This window comes from Acipenser ruthenus, chromosome 21, assembly GCF_902713425.1.
Source record: "Acipenser ruthenus chromosome 21, fAciRut3.2 maternal haplotype, whole genome shotgun sequence".
NCBI classification, from domain to species: domain Eukaryota; kingdom Metazoa; phylum Chordata; class Actinopteri; order Acipenseriformes; family Acipenseridae; genus Acipenser; species Acipenser ruthenus.
The window spans coordinates 16,344,422-16,365,222 of record NC_081209.1 but is presented as its reverse complement, the minus strand read 5'-3'; the positions used below and the strand labels follow the sequence as shown (position 1 = coordinate 16,365,222).

Below are 20,801 nucleotides of genomic sequence, written 5' to 3'. Positions count from 1 at the left end.
GACAGCTATCCCACTCCTGTCAGCAGTCCTTCGATGCATAAAAGCTGCATTTCCCTGTTGTAAGTGCTACAAGGCAATGCAGCAGCACCGACAGGCTTGATAGCAGGTGCTTCTGTCTCCAACACTGTTCTCAAAAACATACACCCTCTTACAATTCATGTCCTTGATTTAGGGAGAAACAGATCCATTTCAGTACCCCTAAATCAAAAGAGGATTGCGATTGTATCTTTGTTGAAATCTACAGTAAGTTCTGTTAATGTTTGTGAGGCTTCCTGAACTGTTGTCTTTAAAATAGCCTCCTCTGTGCGCACAAGGCCTGATAGTCCTCCAGTTCCAGTTTCTTTCCATTTCTGCTTTAGTTAACACAGGGGACTTTGCTTTGCCTTGCCGTTTTGTTTGTTTGAAGTCATTTGAATATGTTAAACAAAGCATAAAGTCAATTAAAGTATTGGCTAGCAGATACTGGCTGTACACTAATTAATGGCACATATTTGTTGAGCGAATAGGCTTATGAACTGAGTTTCAATTACAATGAGATTTTCAGTCCCTGTACCATTTCTAATTGCATTTAAATGAGAAAAAAGGGACAAGGGATAATTCAAGTAGATAGATGTTTGTAGAACCATTTAACAATGCAGAGATGAGAGCAGAGCCACTATGGACAGTGTACAGGATTGAATACACAGAGATGAGAGCAGAGCCACTATGGAGAGTGTACAGGATTGAATAAACAGAGATGAGAGCAGAGCCACTATGGAGAGTGTACAGGATTGAAAACACAGAGATGAGAGCAGAGCCACTATGGAGAGTGTACAGGATTGAATACACAGAGATGAGAGCAGAGCCACTATGGAGAGTGTACAGGATTGAATACACAGAGAAGAGAGCAGAGCCACTATGGAGAGTGTACAGGATTGAATAGAGATGAGAGCAGAGCCACTATGGAGAGTGTACAGGATTAAACAGAGATGAGAGCAGAGCCACTATGGAGAGTGTACAGGATTGAATAGAGATGAGAGCTGAGACACTATGGAGAGTGTACAGGATTGAATACACAGAGATGAGAGCAGAGCCACTATGGAGAGTGTACAGGATTGAATACACTGAGATGAGAGCTGAGCCACTATGGAGAGTGTACAGGATTGAATAAACAGAGATGAGAGCAGAGCCACTATGGAGAGTGTACAGGATTGAATAGAGATGAGAGCAGAGCCACTATGGAGAGTGTACAGGATTGAATACACAGAGATGAGAGCAGAGCCACTATGGAGAGTGTACAGGATTGAATAGAGATGAGAGCAGAGCCACTATGGAGAGTGTACAGGATTGAATACACAGAGATGAGAGCAGAGCCACTATGGAGAGTGTACAGGATTGAATAGAGATGAGAGCAGAGCCACTATGGAGAGTGTACAGGATTGAATACACAGAGATGAGAGCAGAGCCACTATGGAGAGTGTACAGGATTGAATAAACAGAGAAGAGAGCAGAGCCACTATGGAGAGTGTACAGGATTGAATAGAGATGAGAGCAGAGCCACTATGGAGAGTGTACAGGATTGAATACACAGAGATGAGAGCAGAGCCACTATGGAGAGTGTACAGGATTGAATACACAGAGATGAGAGCAGAGCCACTATGGAGAGTGTACAGGATTGAATAGAGATGAGAGCAGAGCCACTATGGAGAGTGTACAGGATTGAATACACAGAGATGAGAGCAGAGCCACTATGGAGAGTGTACAGGATTGAATACACAGAGAAGAGAGCAGAGCCACTATGGAGAGTGTACAGGATTGAATACACAGAGACGAGAGCAGAGCCACTATGGAGAGTGTACAGGATTGAATAAACAGAGATGAGAGCAGAGCCACTATGGAGAGTGTACAGGATTGAATAAACAGAGAAGAGAGCAGAGCCACTATGGAGAGTGTACAGGATTGAATAGAGATGAGAGCAGAGCCACTATGGAGAGTGTACAGGATTGAATACACAGAGATGAGAGCAGAGCCACTATGGAGAGTGTACAGGATTGAATACACAGAGAAGAGAGCAGCGCCACTATGGAGAGTGTACAGGATTGAATACACAGAGATGAGAGCAGAGCCACTATGGAGAGTGTACAGGATTGAATAGAGATGAGAGCAGAGCCACTATGGAGAGTGTACAGGATTGAATACACAGAGATGAGAGCAGAGCCACTATGGAGAGTGTACAGGATTGAATAGAGATGAGAGCAGAGCCACTATGGAGAGTGTACAGGATTGAATAAACAGAGATGAGAGCAGAGCCACTATGGAGAGTGTACAGGATTGAATAGAGATGAGAGCAGAGCCACTATGGAGAGTGTACAGGATTGAACAGAGATGAGAGCAGAGCTACTATGGAGAGTGTACAGGATTGAATACAGCAATCCACACACTTCCACAACTTGAACTTCTTTGCAGATATCAAAGTGTGTGTATAGTTCCTAAGAAATATGCATGTCAATATATGCACGTTGAGGTAAATATACACGGTTATTTGTTTAATATTCAGTATTTTTTTTAGTCCATTTCATTTCCGCATTAGTGTTGCGGACATGTCGTTTCTAAATCCTAAAGTTTCAACGCTTGGGAAATGAAACAGAGTCAGACACTTCTACTGCACACTTACTGTCCACACTTGCAAAAACTATAAATACCCCTCTCTATTGCAGACTGTATTCGTATTGTATTCAGATAGGATGTGATCAAGAGGCCAATAAAAGCAGATTCGTTTCTTGTTAAAATTCTGACTCGGGACCCCCACCCAATATGTGTGAAATGGAGTTCTTACAAATCACCTGCATTGTGTGTTACCAATGCCATGAGTTTACACCCCTATACTGCAATTGTGTTTCAATATTTTAATCCACATAACCTAAATACTAATTCAATACAGATTTGAATTCCTATGGTGAAGATAAGCCAGTATTTCAGTACAGTAGTCTCCGCATATAGGAACGCCTCCTAAACTTCGGTTTAGGGAACACCCTTGTGGTGAAACTGATTTTTCCCATTATAAATCGTCCGCCTAATGAAACAGGATCTTCATTTAAAAGAACACCTTTTTAGCACTGATATCGATTCGTTGCTAACCGATTGAAAAACAACTGTTATAGTACTGTTTTGTAACCCTATAACTCATCATTATCAAACTCAAATTCAAATGGTTTATTCAATCTTTTCAAAACTGACTTGTCAGCACAAGAGTAATCTACAGCTGCTGCTGGATCATTTTAACCTGTTCTTGGTAGTGCTGTGTTAATAACCATCATGTTAATTCTCATATTCATAAATGACCATACTGTTTTGTTAATTAAGTTTGTCATTATTGATTCATATCGTGATTAGCTTTAGCATATTGTGTCCGGTGGACAACTATGTCTCAGAAAACAATTTGCTTGCTTCCCGAGAGGTGTTCTCTTAGCCAGAGACTACTGTACCACGACTATCAATATAAAATTAGAGCTATCAATACCCACTGTACATTTAAAAAGAGTGACAGACATCCCATTATATATGTGAAACATTCCATTAGTTCTTAATCCAGACTCAAGGATGACAGGCATCACATCACACTGGTCACGCACAGAGCAGCTCAGGCCCATTATGTAGGACATGTCCCAGGATACATGCAGGCCTTGACCATGGCCGAACTGCAATCTCGTTAAACAGCTCCCCGGCTCTATCCCATTAGCCAGCCCAGCGGAGCAGCACGGGGAGTGACCTATCTGTGTGCACTGCGGAGGGGAGACAATTTCACACAGGAGTGCGCTCATCAAGACTGTCCCAGCCAGACCTCCTGGAGGCAGAACTAACAGAATAGGAGGGCAAGGTGGAGATTGCAGACCACAGATCCTTTGGGGAAAGGGGTTCCACATGGCCAGCACGATAGAGGATACGCCCCCGTGGATTTTAAAAACATGCTGAAGCTCTAAGCAGAAAGTTCAAAATAGGGTTTCTATTTTAGATTAAAATCTAGCTTTATACAATAAATGTCTTGTACCTTCACGCCACTACTTGATTATGGCGACAAATGTATAGTCTTTACCATGGTGCTTTGAGGAATGTAATTAACCCTAGATATGAAATACTGATAATGACAATGTGTGATGTCTGAATTACACAACACACACTCTCCTGCACAGAATAGTGTTTCTCATCTGTCTTTAACAGCTCATTTAGAAGTTCATTTGAATAGGTACCATGTTCATCTGAAATCCAGAGAGATTTGTTTTACTGTAATATGGCATTTCCTTCCAGCTAATTCAGAATGAAAGAATATTACAATATTTGTTTTAATTTTGAAAGAATATTCAAAAATGGGTTTTCCATTGTTCTCCAATTAAATGAAGCCCTGTTAGATGTTTATACAATTATTGTGGGAAAGGTACACGCATTAAGTTACAGTACTTTGTTCCCCTGTCCTGCCCACAGTAAATCTGAAGGGTAATTTTGCAATGTTCCCCATGCTTTTCCTATGGGTATACTGATTTACCATCAGTTGCGCTATGTTTTTAATATGCTTTATTAATATGTTTAATAACCTCTGGGCTTCACAATGCTTTCACTATGCTTTGTTCCACTTTGCTATGCTTTTAATATGCCAATCTTCAGAAAGAGCTCAAATTGGGTGCTCTGGTATCCTGTAACAGAAAGCTGCTCCTGTTTTACAGAATGTTGTTTTAATGTGTTTTGTGAATTTCCTTGATAGTGATTTTAATGGTGTAATATTTGTGCATGGAATGACTGCTGATAGAATACATGGACTTGTGCATCATGTAATATCTATATTATTCTGTGGCACCCCAAAATGATTCAGACAATTACAGAATATAACTAACATTTCTCTTGAGCTCTACCATAACATTGCCACGCATCAGATCATTTCATATGTGCAGATTACAAAAGCCACTGCCACTTGGAAGTAATACTGGATCATCAACCACATACCCCCAGATTATGATGCACTCAGAAAGTCAATAGAAAGTTTAAATCACATTTGACAAGGGGTTCTAGATAAATGGAAACAAAGAATGCAATACACAAAGGCAGTACTTGTACCCTCCCCTTCAGGGCCTTCTTTCCTGTCAGTAACTGTATCGGGGCAACGTTACATACGTGGGTCGTCATTGAATAATCCTGAGGCAGACACAGTGCATTGGGTGTTGAGACGCCACACAGGCACGCAGATTTAATAAACACAGGTCCCGATGCTAGAGTACCAAGAATAATAATACTAGCACCGGATTTAATAAAGAAAAGAAATCTAAAAATAAAAGTTTGCCACACAAAATGACGAGCGCTAGTCCCACTAAAAGGAGCGTCCCTCTCCAGGAACCTACTACTCTACGTAAACCCTCTCTATACACTGTTTGGGATCAACATCCTCTAAACTGACCTACTTCTGGGCTCCCAGAGTTCCGGCATCATCACGGCGACTCTGGCCTTTTCAAACGGCGTGGGAGTGGGAGGGGCGGGGTGAGGTGAGAGGGGTGGTAGTGGGAGGGGTGGAGTGGGAGTGGGAGGGGTGGTAATGGGAGGGGTGTGGGGTGGGACAGTGTTTTCTCTCCAATACTTGTCTTTTTTATAAACTTGTTTAGTAAAAATTGAATTAAAAAACAAAAAAACACACACCTATAGTGGTACCAGAGGTCACGTTTGTAAATTAAAATATATTTGCTAAAAACATGTTTGTTTAAACACTGAACATATGAATGAGACCTATATGGTGAATGGGAGTGCTCAAAAGTAACTACAACCACTTTAAAAGAAACTCTATGAACAAAATGAGGAAAATCCTGTTACTGGAAAGAGAGTAGAACAAAAGCACCTCAGTAGCAGTGGTGCTCATTTTCAGACGTGTACGCAGGACACAGGATTAAATCTGCTAATCATTCTCAATAAAACAATACAAGCGCGACCCCAGTGCGTGTGTGTGTGTGTGTGCTGACCTGTGATGGTGACCGACGCGTGGGTCTCTTCTCCCAGCACCGGGTTCCTCACCACGCAGCTGTAGGTGCTGTTGGGCTCCAGCATGACCCGCAGCACGCTCCACACGTTGAACAGCCCCTCATCGCTGGCCACCTGTGAGGTGGTCACGTTCTCCGTCAGGTTAGCGCCCTTCCCATCCTGCCACAGCACAGATGCCTGTGGGTATCCCCCGTACACCAGGCAACTCACTGACACTTCGTCCCCCGGCCGCAGGTTCGAGTCTGGCTCCAGGGTCAGCTGTGGCTTGGAGTAGGAGGCTGGGAGATAGAGAGGGAGAGAAAGAGACAATGTAATTCATGGATATGTATATTCACACATCGTGGATAAAAAAAATCTGATGGAAATGCTTAACTGGCAACTCCACTAGCAGAAAGAACAGTTCTCTTAAGAGTATCATAGTGTATCCATATGCCAATAGAATTAAATGTCTACTGTGGGAACAGAAAACGAGCATGAACTGGATATATTATGAAATCCCTCCTGGCAAACGCTCCAAAGTGAAAGTGGAGAAATGTATTCCCCAGCCAATTTATGACCTATGACGTGTTGAATATAAATAGCAAAACAAGGGCCATTATGTAGAATAAGGTTTTAAAAAAAAAGTGCCCGCTTGACATTTCATGATAATTTATGGTTAGACCAAGAAAGGGTATTCTACAGCATTGATGAGCATTATTTTAGCATTCTTCATTAGGACAATCACATTTTGTGATACACATGGCACTGTAAAATGAATACTTTTGAGTTTAGTTCATCCTCTTCCATAACAGCCCCTTGGAAATGGTTTCATATATAAAACTGACTCCCTGATATGAAACTGCAAATCAGCAATGCCAAGTCTAATTCCAACAGACTGGCTCCCTGATCAAAATGGCCCCTGCCATCTGTTCACAGTGAAATAGATTTAATCTTCCCGGCCATCTCTGCTCTGGAGGATTATTCCCATGACTCGTAGATCCAAGTGTTCACTCCAACACTGTCCCCTCTTCTCTACAGCACACTCAGGCAACATAAGACAATCAAACTGGGTGACTGAAGCCTGATAGAGGTCTGCAACCTGTCTGCTTTAGATAAGCCGCTCGTTCCAGGCTCATTAAAGTCCTAATAAAGATATTAAGTGGATATTGACTTTGCTTGGAGGTCGCCATCAAGATCCATTGGTCCCGATAGATCGTTGTCACAAGCCAGCAGGCAGTGGTGTTTACTAGTTGTGTTTTACACGGCAAGCAGAATCACAGGAAGTCAATCATCAAGTTAACTGAGAAGTTCAGTGCCTCCTAATGTGATTTGAACACATAGAGAGCACCTTACGTACAAGGTGCCCTGTCAGCAGCTATATTACAGACACAATGAGCTGTGTGTATAAAGGCTGTTTGTCTCATGGGGTTTGGGAACACAGTGTGCTGTGTGTATAAAGGCTGTTCGTATCATGGGCTTTGGGGACACAGTGTGCTATGTGTATAAAGGCTGTTCGTATCATGGGCTTTGGGGACACAGTGTACTGTGTGTATAAAGGCTGTTCGTATCATAGGGACTGCCCGACTGAATCCTCTGGTCACCCATGAAGACATACAGCTCAGAAAGCACTGGGCACGGCAGATGTTAGACAGACCTCTACAGTTTTGGAGGACCGTTTTGTTCTCAGGATGAGTCCCCACTCAGCAATTCCATTTGAATAGGTGCATTTGGGTATGACGGAGGGCTGGAGATGAATTGCCTTTAGGTAATCGTTCTGCAACAGTAAAACATGGTGGCTGCAGCGTCACGGTGCAATTTGGTGCAGTGGAAAGACCGAGTTGGTGTTCATTGAGGGATGTCTCAGTTCAGCATGTTACCTTGCTATCCTTCAGATCCACCTCATACTATAGTTGCACCAAGGGGTTTTGCAGTTTACATTGCACCATCTGCAGGAAGAGAGAAGACAACAGGGGCCCATGCAGTAAGAGATCCAGGCTGTGAGAGGGCCTGTCCCTGAAGGACCTGCAGTGAGATATCCAGGCTGTGAGAGGGCCTGTCCTTGAAGGACCTGCAGTGAGAGATCCAGGCTGTGAGAGGGCCTGTCCCTGAAGGACCTGCAGTGAGAGATCCAGGCTTTGAGAGGACCTGTCCCTGAAGGACCTGCAGTGAGAGATCCAGGCTGTGAGAGGACCTGTCCCTGAAGGACCTGCAGTGAGAAATCCAGGCTGTGAGAGGGCCTGCCCCTGAAGGACCTGCAGTGAGAGATCCAGGCTGTGAGAGGGTGTGCCCCTGAAAGACCTGCAGTGAGAGATTAAGGCCAGAATGTTCTAGTGACTGCAACACATTCAACAAAACATTTATTTCTATAACACTGGACTTTATTTTTTAGAATTTGTGGATGTTTTATTGGTTTAAATAGTTGGAAGACTGATTTTAGTTTTGTCAAACAACACACAATTATGTAACAAAACGTTCTGACGCCATGAGCTGGTTGTGAGTTTTACAGTCGTCATTGATCATCACTGTAGAGGAATAGTTTTTAGGGTTTCAATTAACTGTTCTATTGGTGTAATTAAGTAACTGTCATTTAATAAATTGCATGATGGCAAACGTCTCGGATAAATGCCTCTTTCACATAAATCATTGCACAAATAATGGTGGTGGTTTACATTTGTACGTTTATCCAATGGCCCATTAGTGATTAACCAGAGCTCAAAGTTAAAAGCATGCTCTGTTAGTAAGTGAAGGCTTAGGAATGTGAGTAAAATATTTTGTCTTATTACTTATTACTTTCAGTTATTAACAACATTTTCACTGGAACAAATCCCATCCCAAAGAATTTAATGTTAATGGATTTCAGATATTAGCAACTTGCCTGACACTTTTTTTTTTTTTTTTTTTTTTTACAATTTCTATAGCTATGGCACGTAGAAGAATACATCGCGCGCACGCATCGCAGCGTCTATTTATGTATATGTATCAGGTTTCATAACACAGCTGGCATTTATTGAGTCTGCTTGTCGTCTGTCATCATGGCTTCAAAACGTGTAGACCTTTCTAGAGCCGATTAAGTTCGGATTCTGGAGGCACTACGTGAACCCGGTGCTAAACAAGTACGGGTAGCAGAAAAGTTTGGCATCTCAAAATCTGTTGTATCCCACATTTTGAAATTGGCTACGAAGAAGCATGCAAAATTGAGAGTGATTTACAGCTGAGGTGGGGGATAGTAAAAAACCAAACATTGGACAACTATTTCTTTTAAAATTATGCTTCTGTATTAAATGCAAGTCCTGTATACCAAGTTTGTTTACTGTTTTTAAAGATATTGATAGTATGTTGTTGTTGTACTATGTGTACAATACAGTACTCGGTATACTTTTTTGTTTTACACATCTGTGTAGTATTAGTAAACAGTTGTTTGTTCTGATATTTGGTGTAGTTTCCTGTTTATTTTTTAACAATAATGAACCAAGACGTGTATTTCAGTGCTTTGTTTCACAACTATAGCATAAATCCTTTTTCCATATACATACAATTGAAAATGTGGCTTTACGCTTTATAACAATGTTCGGTTAATAACTTTTTGCTAATAAGTGGAATCTACTGTACTTTCAAAACAAAAGTAAAGCTAGATGATAGACAGAAAGCTAGACGACCGAGTTTTTTTTTTTTTTTTTTGTCGGGAGATTCGGCAAGCTCACCAGAAATCATACTAAAATCATCCAAAATGTTTATAAACCCAAAAACAAATTAACAGAATATTAACTGTAGCGAAATATGCGCAGGATAAACTTTCAGGGCTATCTCTCCAATCAAAACGCATTTTTTCCCCCGAAGATGGGTTGACAGATCTTTAATTGTAAATTCAAGAGAAAGTTAATGATAAGATTATCTTTACTCCTGAATTTACAATTAAAAAGATCACTTATAAAAGTTTACCATAGTTATAAAGCACAGGCAAGCATTGTAAAGTCCAAAGAGGTATGGTAAAAAAATTTAAAAAAACATGGCAAGCCAATGGTAAACGTAAAGCATAACCATGGCAAACTGCAGAATGACTGTGTCTCACCTGCCACTTGCAGCAGCAGGGCGGCGCTGTTGTACTCGCGGATTCTCACAAAGCAAGTGAAGCTGCCCTCGTCCTGGATCTGGACCCTACGCAGTAAGAGAGAGGCGTTGCCAGACCCCAGCTCCCCCAGGAACAGCTGGGTGCGGTTGCTGTAACTGCCCCCCTCGTCCTGGTCCTGCCCCGAGGAGAAGCTGTGCACCGGCCGCTTGGTGTCTGTCAGATGCCAGAAGATGCTGAGGTCCGACAGGTTGAAGGCAGAGCCGCTGGAGAAGGAGCAGTTGAGGGTGACGTCACTCCCAAACCGGGCCACCACAGGGTCCTCGGGCACATGGACATCCAGAGCAGCTGGAAGAGAGAGCAGGACCCGCACTTTACAAGAATGCGTCTGCAATATACAGCGTGTCCCACAAGGCATCACACAAGCAATTATGAATATTTCAGCAGGAATGAACTCAGATAATTCTGATGACTGGTGCAGATAGTCAACAGGGCTTTGGCCCATATCAGCAGATCATTTGTAAACTCAAAATATGGACGTTCAACCAAACAATGAATTGGATCAACAATTATTATTTTTTTTTTATCATTTACTTAAATTGCATTGCTCTTAGGGTTTGTTGCGATTCCCATTTGTTTTTTAAGTAACTATGAAAGTGTAATATACAGTTACAGTGACGCCACACTGTTATTTAGTATGTTCCAAGATACACAAGAACTTGGTATATTTCAGGAGTTCTTTAATAAAGACACAGTGAATACTAATGCAGTCAGGGTAGCAGAATGTCCAAACTCTTTGGGGCCCAGACTACAAACCTTCCGGACACTCGATCGGGGGGGGGGGGGGGTGGGGGGGGGGGTAATGGGATGGGACGGAGAGAAAGCCTGCGTGAGCATTATTGTGGGTTGTAAAGAGAATATCAGCTCTGTTTGAAAACAAAAATGTCTTTCTTTATTTGTTTATTGGAAAAATGTAAAATATGCTTCTCGTTTTGAGTTTACACGGTATCAATACTCAATTACCTTTGTATAAGTCTATTTTCTAGGTATTTTTTAGGGTGTCCTAAAAAGAGGGGAGCAACTTATACACCGGTGTGACCTATAGGCTTTTTCCTGAAACTGTTGTCTCAAAAAGGGGAGTACGACTTATACACCGGTGCGACTTATACACAGGTTTTTATGGTAATACAAGTGCCAAGAAAAACAAGGACAAATACTTTTCAGATATGCTTTCGTTTGAATTGTGTTTTTTATATAATATAGCCCTGTATCACCGCAGGGAAGGGAAGCCCTGCTCCCTGTTTTTAAATGCTACAGAAACAGACTCCCTGATCCTGGCTCTTTACTTCTCCAATCCCTGGTAGGATTTCAGCTTCATACAGCTGCAGGACTGCAGAGCACAGACAATGAGAATAGTCGTAGGTGCGGCGGCGGTTTTGCAGACCTCTGTAGCTTCAGGAAAGAGCATTACAGTGCAGTCTGGAAAGTTCAGATAAAAGTTTCACTAAAGTTTTACTAATAAATGCATGAATAATTCCTGTTTTGTTCAGTTAACAATGAAACACCTTGAGTTATCTGCCTTTCTCTTAATGACTAGTTGCTGCTTTCGCTCGTCTCAAAGTGCATTAAGTCAGAATCTGCGACCCTGACCTTTAGCTAGGTCTCCAATTTTCAGATGATACGAATGCTGCTGCCTGTGCAGGATGTCTTCTCTGTGCCAGAGCCGAGTATTAATGAGCTGGTGGGGGCGGCACACTTCCCCTGTCCTGTATAATTGGGTTTAAAGGGTCTGATTCTCCAACCCTATAGACAGGGACAGGGCAGCTGTACTAACTACTGTACATATCGAATCTGCGCTCAGTGGCGGCTAGTGGCCAACATTTTTGGGTGATCACACCACAGATTCAGGTAAGGGGGTGGGGTCCAGGTGGTAGAAGCACCGTCCAGTGGATCTGTTTATTGTTGGAAGTGATACAAAAAGTTTGCTCTCCGATGTCTTATTGTGGCAGATTTTTCATGACTTTATAAGTCAGTAATGTCAGCCATCATGTCTTTTTCAATTGATAAACTTGGCTGAAGCATTTAAATCGTTCGGTTTTCATACATAAAAAAAATAATAACATAAAAGTGAAATGTTGAAATAAGACAAATATATTAAACATACTGAATGCACTCTGAAATTGAAAGGTGTGTTTATTTAAATTGAAGTTGTCCCTGATCAATCCCAAGTTCAAAAGACCAAGAACAGGAAAAATTAGACCTTAAATGGAAGTCACAATTAAGGGGGGCAAAAAAATTGCCTAACACAGCAGAATATTACTGAGCTTCAGTGACAGCACTGCTGAAGAGCAGCAGCCTCGGGAGAAAAAGGGACAGACAGCGCAAAATAAAAGCAGATTAAAACTGTGAAAAGAACACAAATAAGAGTATTCATAAACATTAATTCAAAGTTAGACAAAGTCAGAAAAAGATAATTAGACTTGTGAATTTTATTTTAATATTTAAACAGCTTACACGTTTTCTGTCTTTCCACAAAGTAACACACCATGCAAGACTGAGAGGAGACACAGCAGAGCTTCTGGTCTGACTACCAGATTTAATCCAGCAGTAATATATTCAGATACCAAGGTAGTTATCTCATTACTCTGAAGTCGTGGTTTGAATTTTTAATTTTGGATTGAAATTGAGTCTTGATCTGTATTGCATCACGACAGTTGAACAGGTATTACAGATGCAGTGTTGTAATGGATGGGGGTGTGGTATAGAGTTCACAAATTCAGCGCTGTGATGGGTTAGAGAAGAGACGAAGTCATGCTGCTCCTATTTATAGCCTTTGTTGTCTTTGCACATCAGGCGATCAGCGCGTACGCTAACCGGCTGCGCTCCATCCAGACATTTTTAAGCCAATCATAGCCAGAAGGGAAGCGCAATTCATTAATAAGAGACTGTGGGTTCAGCAAGCCCCTGTCTGCACTACAAGAGAAACATCAGGTAATACTTAAATATACAATAATGAATACTACAGGTTCTACTGTTGCACTAATGTGCTGGTTAAAGTACATCCTTCCTTGTTTGCAAGAAATGCATGACTTTAGCTTTTCAGTGCCCTGCATTGTTTGAATCACAGCAATATGTTTTTCAACATCATCTCAATTTCTCTAGTGCACATCGTAGTGTGTATCCAGATCATGCTCCCTCCTGCAGCAGTACTGGCTTTCTGCTCCCTCAACAGCCACTCCTTTCAATCAGAGAACCAGCACTGTTGCAAGAGGAAATGTGTTCTCCAGCTATTTTAGGTTCCATGGTGCGTGAATGCAAAATTCTAAACCACTGGGGTTATGCTGAAATACATTGCTGCGACACAGACAACATGGGATACTGAAAAGGTAAAGTCACGTGTTTCAGGATGTTCTGGGGCACAAGTACTATGCACTGTCGATCAGGGCAGATTCCGTGGCTTTCTATTTGTCAATTTTAGTAATACAAAATGTTACCCAACTGGGGTGGTGCAGGCAGGACAAGCTGATAGTCTAAAAGGAGGGATCTGATGCTTGATGAATAGTTTTAGCTGAATGACATTTGTGAAAATTAAGCTAATTGTTTACAGTTATTAAACAAACCTACAGTACATGGTTGAATGGAAATTATTTGATTGGTCATCTGAAATTCTCGGGTTGGCTGAGCAAGTAATAGGATGTGGTCATTTCTGGAATCCCAAAAACAACCTTTCTGTGACCTCCACGTTGAGGTCCCATGTTGAGTTTGATCAGTCTGTACCTTGATAACCAAATGGAATTTTAAATCACCCTGGATTGCATCAGCCACCTATCCATGGTTCTCCCAGGATAATCTCTAAATAGAAGTAGCTGATGCCACCCAGGGGGTTTCCCTGGTACTGCAGAATGCTCTAATAAAATCCAGCTGTGGCTTATAAATCGACACTGTATAGACTGATTAAATCAACCCCTTAGTAAAATAGTCATATTTAAAGAAGTTCTGTTGCATATTCTGTGTAATTGCTTTGCCAAATACCCTACAGCTATAACAAATAGACACAAAAGATTTCAAAGATGTGATGGGTCTTTGCTGTAACCTCCTGTTTCTCCAAAAGGGAAACATTGTTGTGGTTACTAAGGAAAAACCAAGTAAAAGCAAACTTAGACAGCCTAACGTGACTGATTCCCTTGGTCTGGATTGGAAAGGCCAGTGTAATGACCTCATGCGATGGCACAAAAACAAAAGTGACTAACAGACAATGCCTGGCTAAGCAGAAAAAATAAAAGCATACAGCTATTGCACGCACTGAAAACTGTGACAATACTGCCCCCTTCTGCCTGGAATAGTAACTGCATTAAAACTGAGCACTGTCTGTGAGGTCTAAGAGCGTCTTCTCGGTTGAATACATGTATGATTTCAGACGTGACAGAACAGAAAGGTTTTAAAATCATGTTACTGCAACCAGCTTCTTTAGAAATAGAAATACCATACCAGGGGCCTCACTCCAGCCACATTACTACCTACTAAATCCTCAGGGCCAACAAGCATTAGTGGCATCTACATTCACTGAAGACTTCACCCCCCTTTTCTTACAAAAACATGAACATTAGTGCATGTGATTAACAGCAAGACATTACTAAAGCAGTTGCAGCTGGTGTATTTGCTTTTTGTAGCCAAGTAGTTTATTATGGTGGCCACAGTATGTACAAGTGTTTAAGGCTATTATAATACAGCTTTTATTTAATTTAGGCCTAAATTGTAGCAACCTAATGTATGTTTTTTTTTTGGTATAAAGGCAGATTTATTACCTCCAGGCAGGGGCGTTAAAAGCCTGTTATTCTTCAACCTGCTTAGATTTTAACAAGAGTATTGGTTTTCAAAAGCTTTTTTTTCCTAATGGTTTCTTTTAATGTGTTGTTGAGCCAGCTGAGGCAGGAAGAAGCTGAAGTGATTAAACTCGAGAGCGGAGGACGTGGTGGAGGTGCAGGTTCCACAGGGATTTGGGGCTTATACTGGGGACCACATACATGTAGGAGTCAGTAGCAGCTAAGGAGCAGGGATTGACCATAATACTTTAATCAGTTAAAAATGTAAGATAATCACAATGTTTTAACTCCCATTAATTGTGACTACTTCTTCCTTTTTCTCACACTCTTTCCTATTTCTCAGCTTGCATTTTGATTGTCTTTTAAATTATATCCATACCACTGTTCTCTCCCACAATGGGGGGGGGGCTGAACAAAGCATCTGGGTAGCAGTGGCACTGATCATTTTTAGTTTTACACACTGCAGCCCCCCATCCAAGTACTGACCAGACCCAAGCCTGCTTCTGACAGCTTCATTTCCAATGGATACTCCCCTTCATAGGAGTGATCAGGCCAAGTCTGGCTTAGCTTCGGAGAGCTGCCAGGCTGCAAAGTGGTAGACATTGCTGTACTCACCCAACACGCTCAGTGCAAACAGGGCTGGGGTGAGGAAGATCAGGAGCATCCTGAAATCAGGATGGACGCTAGAGGGGACTCGCAGTGGGAGACTTCAAACCTGGAAACAGCAAGAGGAGGAGAGATGAGAACGCAGTACCCCACAATCACGTTACAGCACGAGGAGGAGAGATGAGAACGCAGTACCCCACAATCACGTTACAGCAAGAGGAGAAGAGATGGGAACGCAGTACCCCACAATCACGTTACAGCAAGAGGAGAAGAGATGGGAACGCAGTACCCCACAATCACATTACAGAAAGAAGAGGAGAGATGAGAACGCAGTACCCCACAATCACATTACAGAAAGAAGAGGAGAGATGAGAACGCAGTACCCCACAATCACGTTACAGCAAGAAGAGGAGAGATGAGAACGCAGTACCCCACAATCACATTACAGCAAGAGGAGAAGAGATGGGAACGCAGTACCCCACAATCACATTACAGCAAGAAGAGGAGAGATGAGAACGCAGTACCCCACAATCACATTACAGAAAGAAGAGGAGAGATGAGAACGCAGTACCCCACAATCACGTTACAGCAAGAGGAGAAGAGATGAGAACGCAGTACCCCACAATCACGTTACAGCAAGAAGAGGAGAGATGAGAACGCAGTACCCCACAATCACGTTACAGCAAGAAGAGGAGAGATGAGAACGCAGTACCCCACAATCACGTTACAGCACGAGGAGAAGAGATGAGAACGCAGTACCCCACAATCACGTTACAGCAAGAGGAGGAGTGATGAGAACGCAGTACCCCACAATCACATTACAGAAAGAAGAGGAGAGATGAGAACGCAGTACCCCACAATCACATTACAGCAAGAAGAATATACATACATACAATTACCCATTTATATGGGTTTTTACTGGAGCAATCTAGGTAAAGTACCTTGCTCAAGGGTACAGCAGCAGTGTCCCCCACCTGGGATTGAATCGACAACCCTCCAGTCAAGAGCCCTAACCACTACTCCACACTGCTATAATTATATATATATTATATATATATATATATATATATATATATATATATATATATAATGAACTCTGGGAACTAGACAGCCATCCTCAAGGTACAACCTTCAGCAGTAAGGGGGTATAAATGCCATATGCAAGATCTGTTTCAGCTCAGGGAACCAAACACAATAAGAAACAAAAAGGGTAAAAAGGGGAAATCTTGTTTTTTTAGATAATATTTTTAACACACTTCTTAAATATGTACAAAGGAAAATAGTCCAAGACAGGAATGTTGAACATCCATCACTAGACAGGTCCTGTCACTGCACTGGTATGGAGACTCGTGGCTGAACAGTTCATATCACTGCACTGGTATGGAGACGCGTGTGCTGAACAGGTCCTGTCACTGCACTGGTATGGAGACGCGTGTGCTGAACAGGTCCTGTCACTGCACTGGTATGGAGACGCGTGTGCTGAACAGGTCCTGTCACTGCACTGGTATGGAGACGCGTGTGCTGAACAGGTCCTGTCACTGCACTGGTATGGAGACGCGTGTGCTGAACAGGTCCTGTCACTGCACTGGTATGGAGACGCGTGTGCTGAACAGGTCCTGTCACTGCACTGGTATGGAGACGCGTGTGCTGAATTGGTGAGAGACAGGCTTTATGAACCTAAACATTTCAGAATGCTCTTAATCACATGCGACGGATGTATTTTGTGTACAGATTGTGTTCAATGTAGAGTAGTTTAGTTCCCTTATGTAGGAACATAGTATTTAAGAAAGCGGTAGATTTCACCAACACTAAACAGAAAATGACCAAAAGCAAATGATGCGATATCCTGGCACTAGCTTTGGCCTGCTCTATAACTAGAGACTCGGGAAACATCTATTACACTATCAATCTCCTAGGCACAACACATACAGAATAGTATATAGTGTGATGTACAATACCAGCCTGCTCTATAACTAGAGGCTGGGGAAACAGCTATTACACTATCAATCTCCTAGGCACAACACATATAGAATAGTATAGTTAGGGGTCTAGCTAAATCGTGATTTTGCGGAAAATCACGGAATTGAGGGGTCACTGCGAAATTCACCTCTTTTAGGGGCCAATGCGTACGGAGAGAAGAAAAAAAAAACGTTTAAATGAACTAAGTGCACAACGCAAGCGACGCAAACTATTTGTCTTCCTTCTATAGATGGGCTTTTTTTTATTCCTTTGCAGTCCTGTGTGCATTTCACTTAGGCAAAAAAACACGTCCTTCAACAAATAACATTTTCAAAAAAATACTCCAACGCGGTTAACGTTCTTGTCTACTGTTCAAATGAGAACGATGTTTTAATCAGCCTATCAGTGCTTCTGTACTGGCTTTTCTGTGACCTGTACTGTGCAGTAGGGGGTGGGACAAAGTCAGTGCTGCATTGTTTTAATTTAAGATCTAGTTTTCAGCATTGGAGGTAAAATACCAGAAATGGATGACAAAGCAAAAAAAGCAAAGTATATTTCGACTGATGATCGTGTCAAGATATTTCCCAAAGAAACTGTACATGCAGATGGAGGTAAATGTAATATGTATTTGGAGAAAATACGACCGAACACTATTTAGCTTCAGAATCATTACAACGAAAGGATACTACAGAGGCTGCTGAACAGAACGTAAAATAAACAGCTTTCAGAAAACAAACTGGAAAGTCAGTGCAGACTAAAAGTATTCCTGTCAGTTGTAGCCAAGTTAAATCAGTACTACAGGTACGATCTAGAACAGCCACCTCGCTTCAAACAAACTGCTGCTTACTTTTTTAACTCAGTTAGAATTTTAGACCCGAATACGCACGTTTTCTTTGTTTTCACTCGGTACTAATAAAATAAATGATTGGATAACATGACAAGGAACATGCTGCATATATTGCCTTTATTAAAGTATGCCAGATGCCCTTGGGTAACCGAGTTTTGGGACTGTTTCTAATCGATTTCCACATCTGTATAACTTGGCAAAGCTTTGCCTTACGCTTCAAACCAATTCAGTGGATGCAGACGTGCAGTCTCAATGTATGGGCAAGTCCACACCAGACAGAGAATGTAGGCAGCAACTGTTGGGAGATGTTGCATGCTTGCCTTTAACAAATGACAGCACTCTGTTTTAGTAAGGAAGCAAGTACCACTATTTTTAGGTGTTTACAGTGCTCTGAAATACTGTCTACTTAGGTTTATTTAATGTTTAAACAGGTCTGCGAAATGTCAGTGAAATCCTAATTTTATTCCATAACCTACCCACAAAAAATATGTAAATTTACCTCGATTTAGGTAGACCTGTATGTGTGGTGTACAATACAAGGGAATAACCACTCCACCACAGGGCAGAGAGGCGGCCCACAAGTGGCTTTTGTCATGAGTGGGCTTACTGGCCACTCTGACCTTGAGTGGGTGGAAATCGCCTTGTACTTACACTGCTCCCTATAATAGATTTTTAATGTATAGTTAAATAAAGAATAAACTGTATAGCTCATTGTAATGTGAAGTTAGATACAAATACATTTTAGATGGATGTATCAAATCAATATCACAGTCTAGTTAGTATATACTATAGTCTGATAGTAATAATAAAAAATAATAATAAAAACAAGTAGCTCTTTTGAAAAGATTATATGTTATCCTGTATATTTTTCTGCCAACATTAACATCCTTTGTCCGGTGATATAGCACAACAACTTAAGTGCACCAGATTGAGGGAAACTGCTGCCTGTGTTTTTTTATATCCCCTGGTGGGAAATTAGCTTTTGTGTCTCATAAAAAAAAACCCTTTCAGCTTAAAGGCAGAGTCCTCATTAACACCATTGTTCTCTTTAAGACTCAGACCCTCCCTCTTCACATGCAGTTCTGAACCCTCGCAATGGGGGTGTAGAATTTCCTACACGGCTAAACTTTAGGAAATAAGCATGTTTAAAACGTTAACGTATTGGGAATGTTTGTAACCAATCAAAAAAGCCATCATGAGAAGCCCTCCATTAAAGAGCTGTCACTTTATAATGATGCAACATTTCTGCATGCATAAAAAAAGACATTCAATAACCTTGCACAGCACACAGCCTGCTGTATAAACACTACAGCTGGCCTCTATATTTGACATGCATATCTTTGACAGTGGTTAGGAAAGTCTGAGACGTTCACTACTTGGAAAACAGTTAAATATGTAAACTATTATCCTCCCTAGATTCCTTACTCTCACCTGGCTGAATTAGCTTGTAATTGGGTCTGAGTAGACAGTAGGAAAGCGGGAGGTGGTGGTACAGGGAGTCACAGAACGCAGCACGCTGGCTGCCCCATGAATATTCACAGTAGACAGTAGGAGAGCTGGAGGTGGTGGCACAGGGAGGAGTCACAGAGGGCAGCAGGCTGGCTGCTCCATGAATATTCACAGTAGACAGTAGGAGAGCTGGAGGTGGTGGCACAGGGAGGAATCACAGAGGGCAGCAGGCTGGCTGCCCCATGAATATTCACAGTAGACAGTAGGAGAGCTGAAGGTGGTGGCACAGGGAGGAATCACAGAGGGCAGCAGGCTGGCTGCCCCATGAATATTCACAGTAGACAGTAGGAGAGCTGGAGGTGGTGGCACAGGGAGGAGTCACAGAGGGCAGCAGGCTGGCTGCTCCATGAATATTCACAGTAGACAGTAGGAGAGCTGGAGGTGGTGGCACAGGGAGGAGTCACAGAGGGCAGCAGGCTGGCTGCCCCATGAATATTCACTCCCCTCTAATTAGTGTGTAGAGGTGAGGTCACAAGGCTTAGAAACACCCCAGCCATTCACTCAACACCAGCCAGATACCTCCAAATGAATCCAGATACATCCAAATTAAGTATAATGCAGCTTTCCTTACAACATGCAACATGACTAATGATACAGAGGAAGTGGTCACTGGAATACAGGGGGGACAGAAATGCCTGCAATCTGTAGCTCTCTCACTGTCCCTACATCCAGCAGCCTATTCTCTAATGTTTGCTGTTTTATTTGCTGCAACATGGCTTGCATGTTGATTTCTGGAAAGGTATGGTTGTGAAAGTCAGAAGTCAGTAATTTCCCTTACTATTTTATAGTGCTGGGACAGGCATGGCATTTTCATGTTCAGACAGTTACTTACAATGTTGCAAAAAATTATCACAGCCATTACATGCAACACTAAGAAAGGCCTTTGCCCTCGCAAATTAACAAAAACAAAGGATGCCAGTAGTTCTGGTTAAAAGAAATTGTGTGTATTTCAGGTACAAATATAAAAAAGACAACGCATTTTTAAACAATTCCTGCATTGTCGTGTCTTTGCAATAAA

The 20,801-nt window shown here is 41.9% G+C and overlaps 1 protein-coding gene across 1 annotated transcript in view; it reads right to left on the bottom strand.

Annotated features, from left to right (window-relative positions):
- The window catches only part of LOC117963077 (CD276 antigen-like), a 76,890-nt gene that overhangs the window by 40,296 nt on the left and 15,793 nt on the right, over nt 1-20,801 (bottom strand). The window contains exons 2-4 of the mRNA XM_058994869.1: nt 15,478-15,577; nt 10,043-10,387; nt 5,976-6,272 (exon numbers count right to left, since the gene is read on the bottom strand). Of these exons, the coding sequence (XP_058850852.1) occupies nt 5,976-6,272; nt 10,043-10,387; nt 15,478-15,526 (691 nt within the window). The 5' untranslated portion in view covers nt 15,527-15,577. The remainder of the gene's footprint in view (nt 1-5,975; nt 6,273-10,042; nt 10,388-15,477; nt 15,578-20,801) is intronic.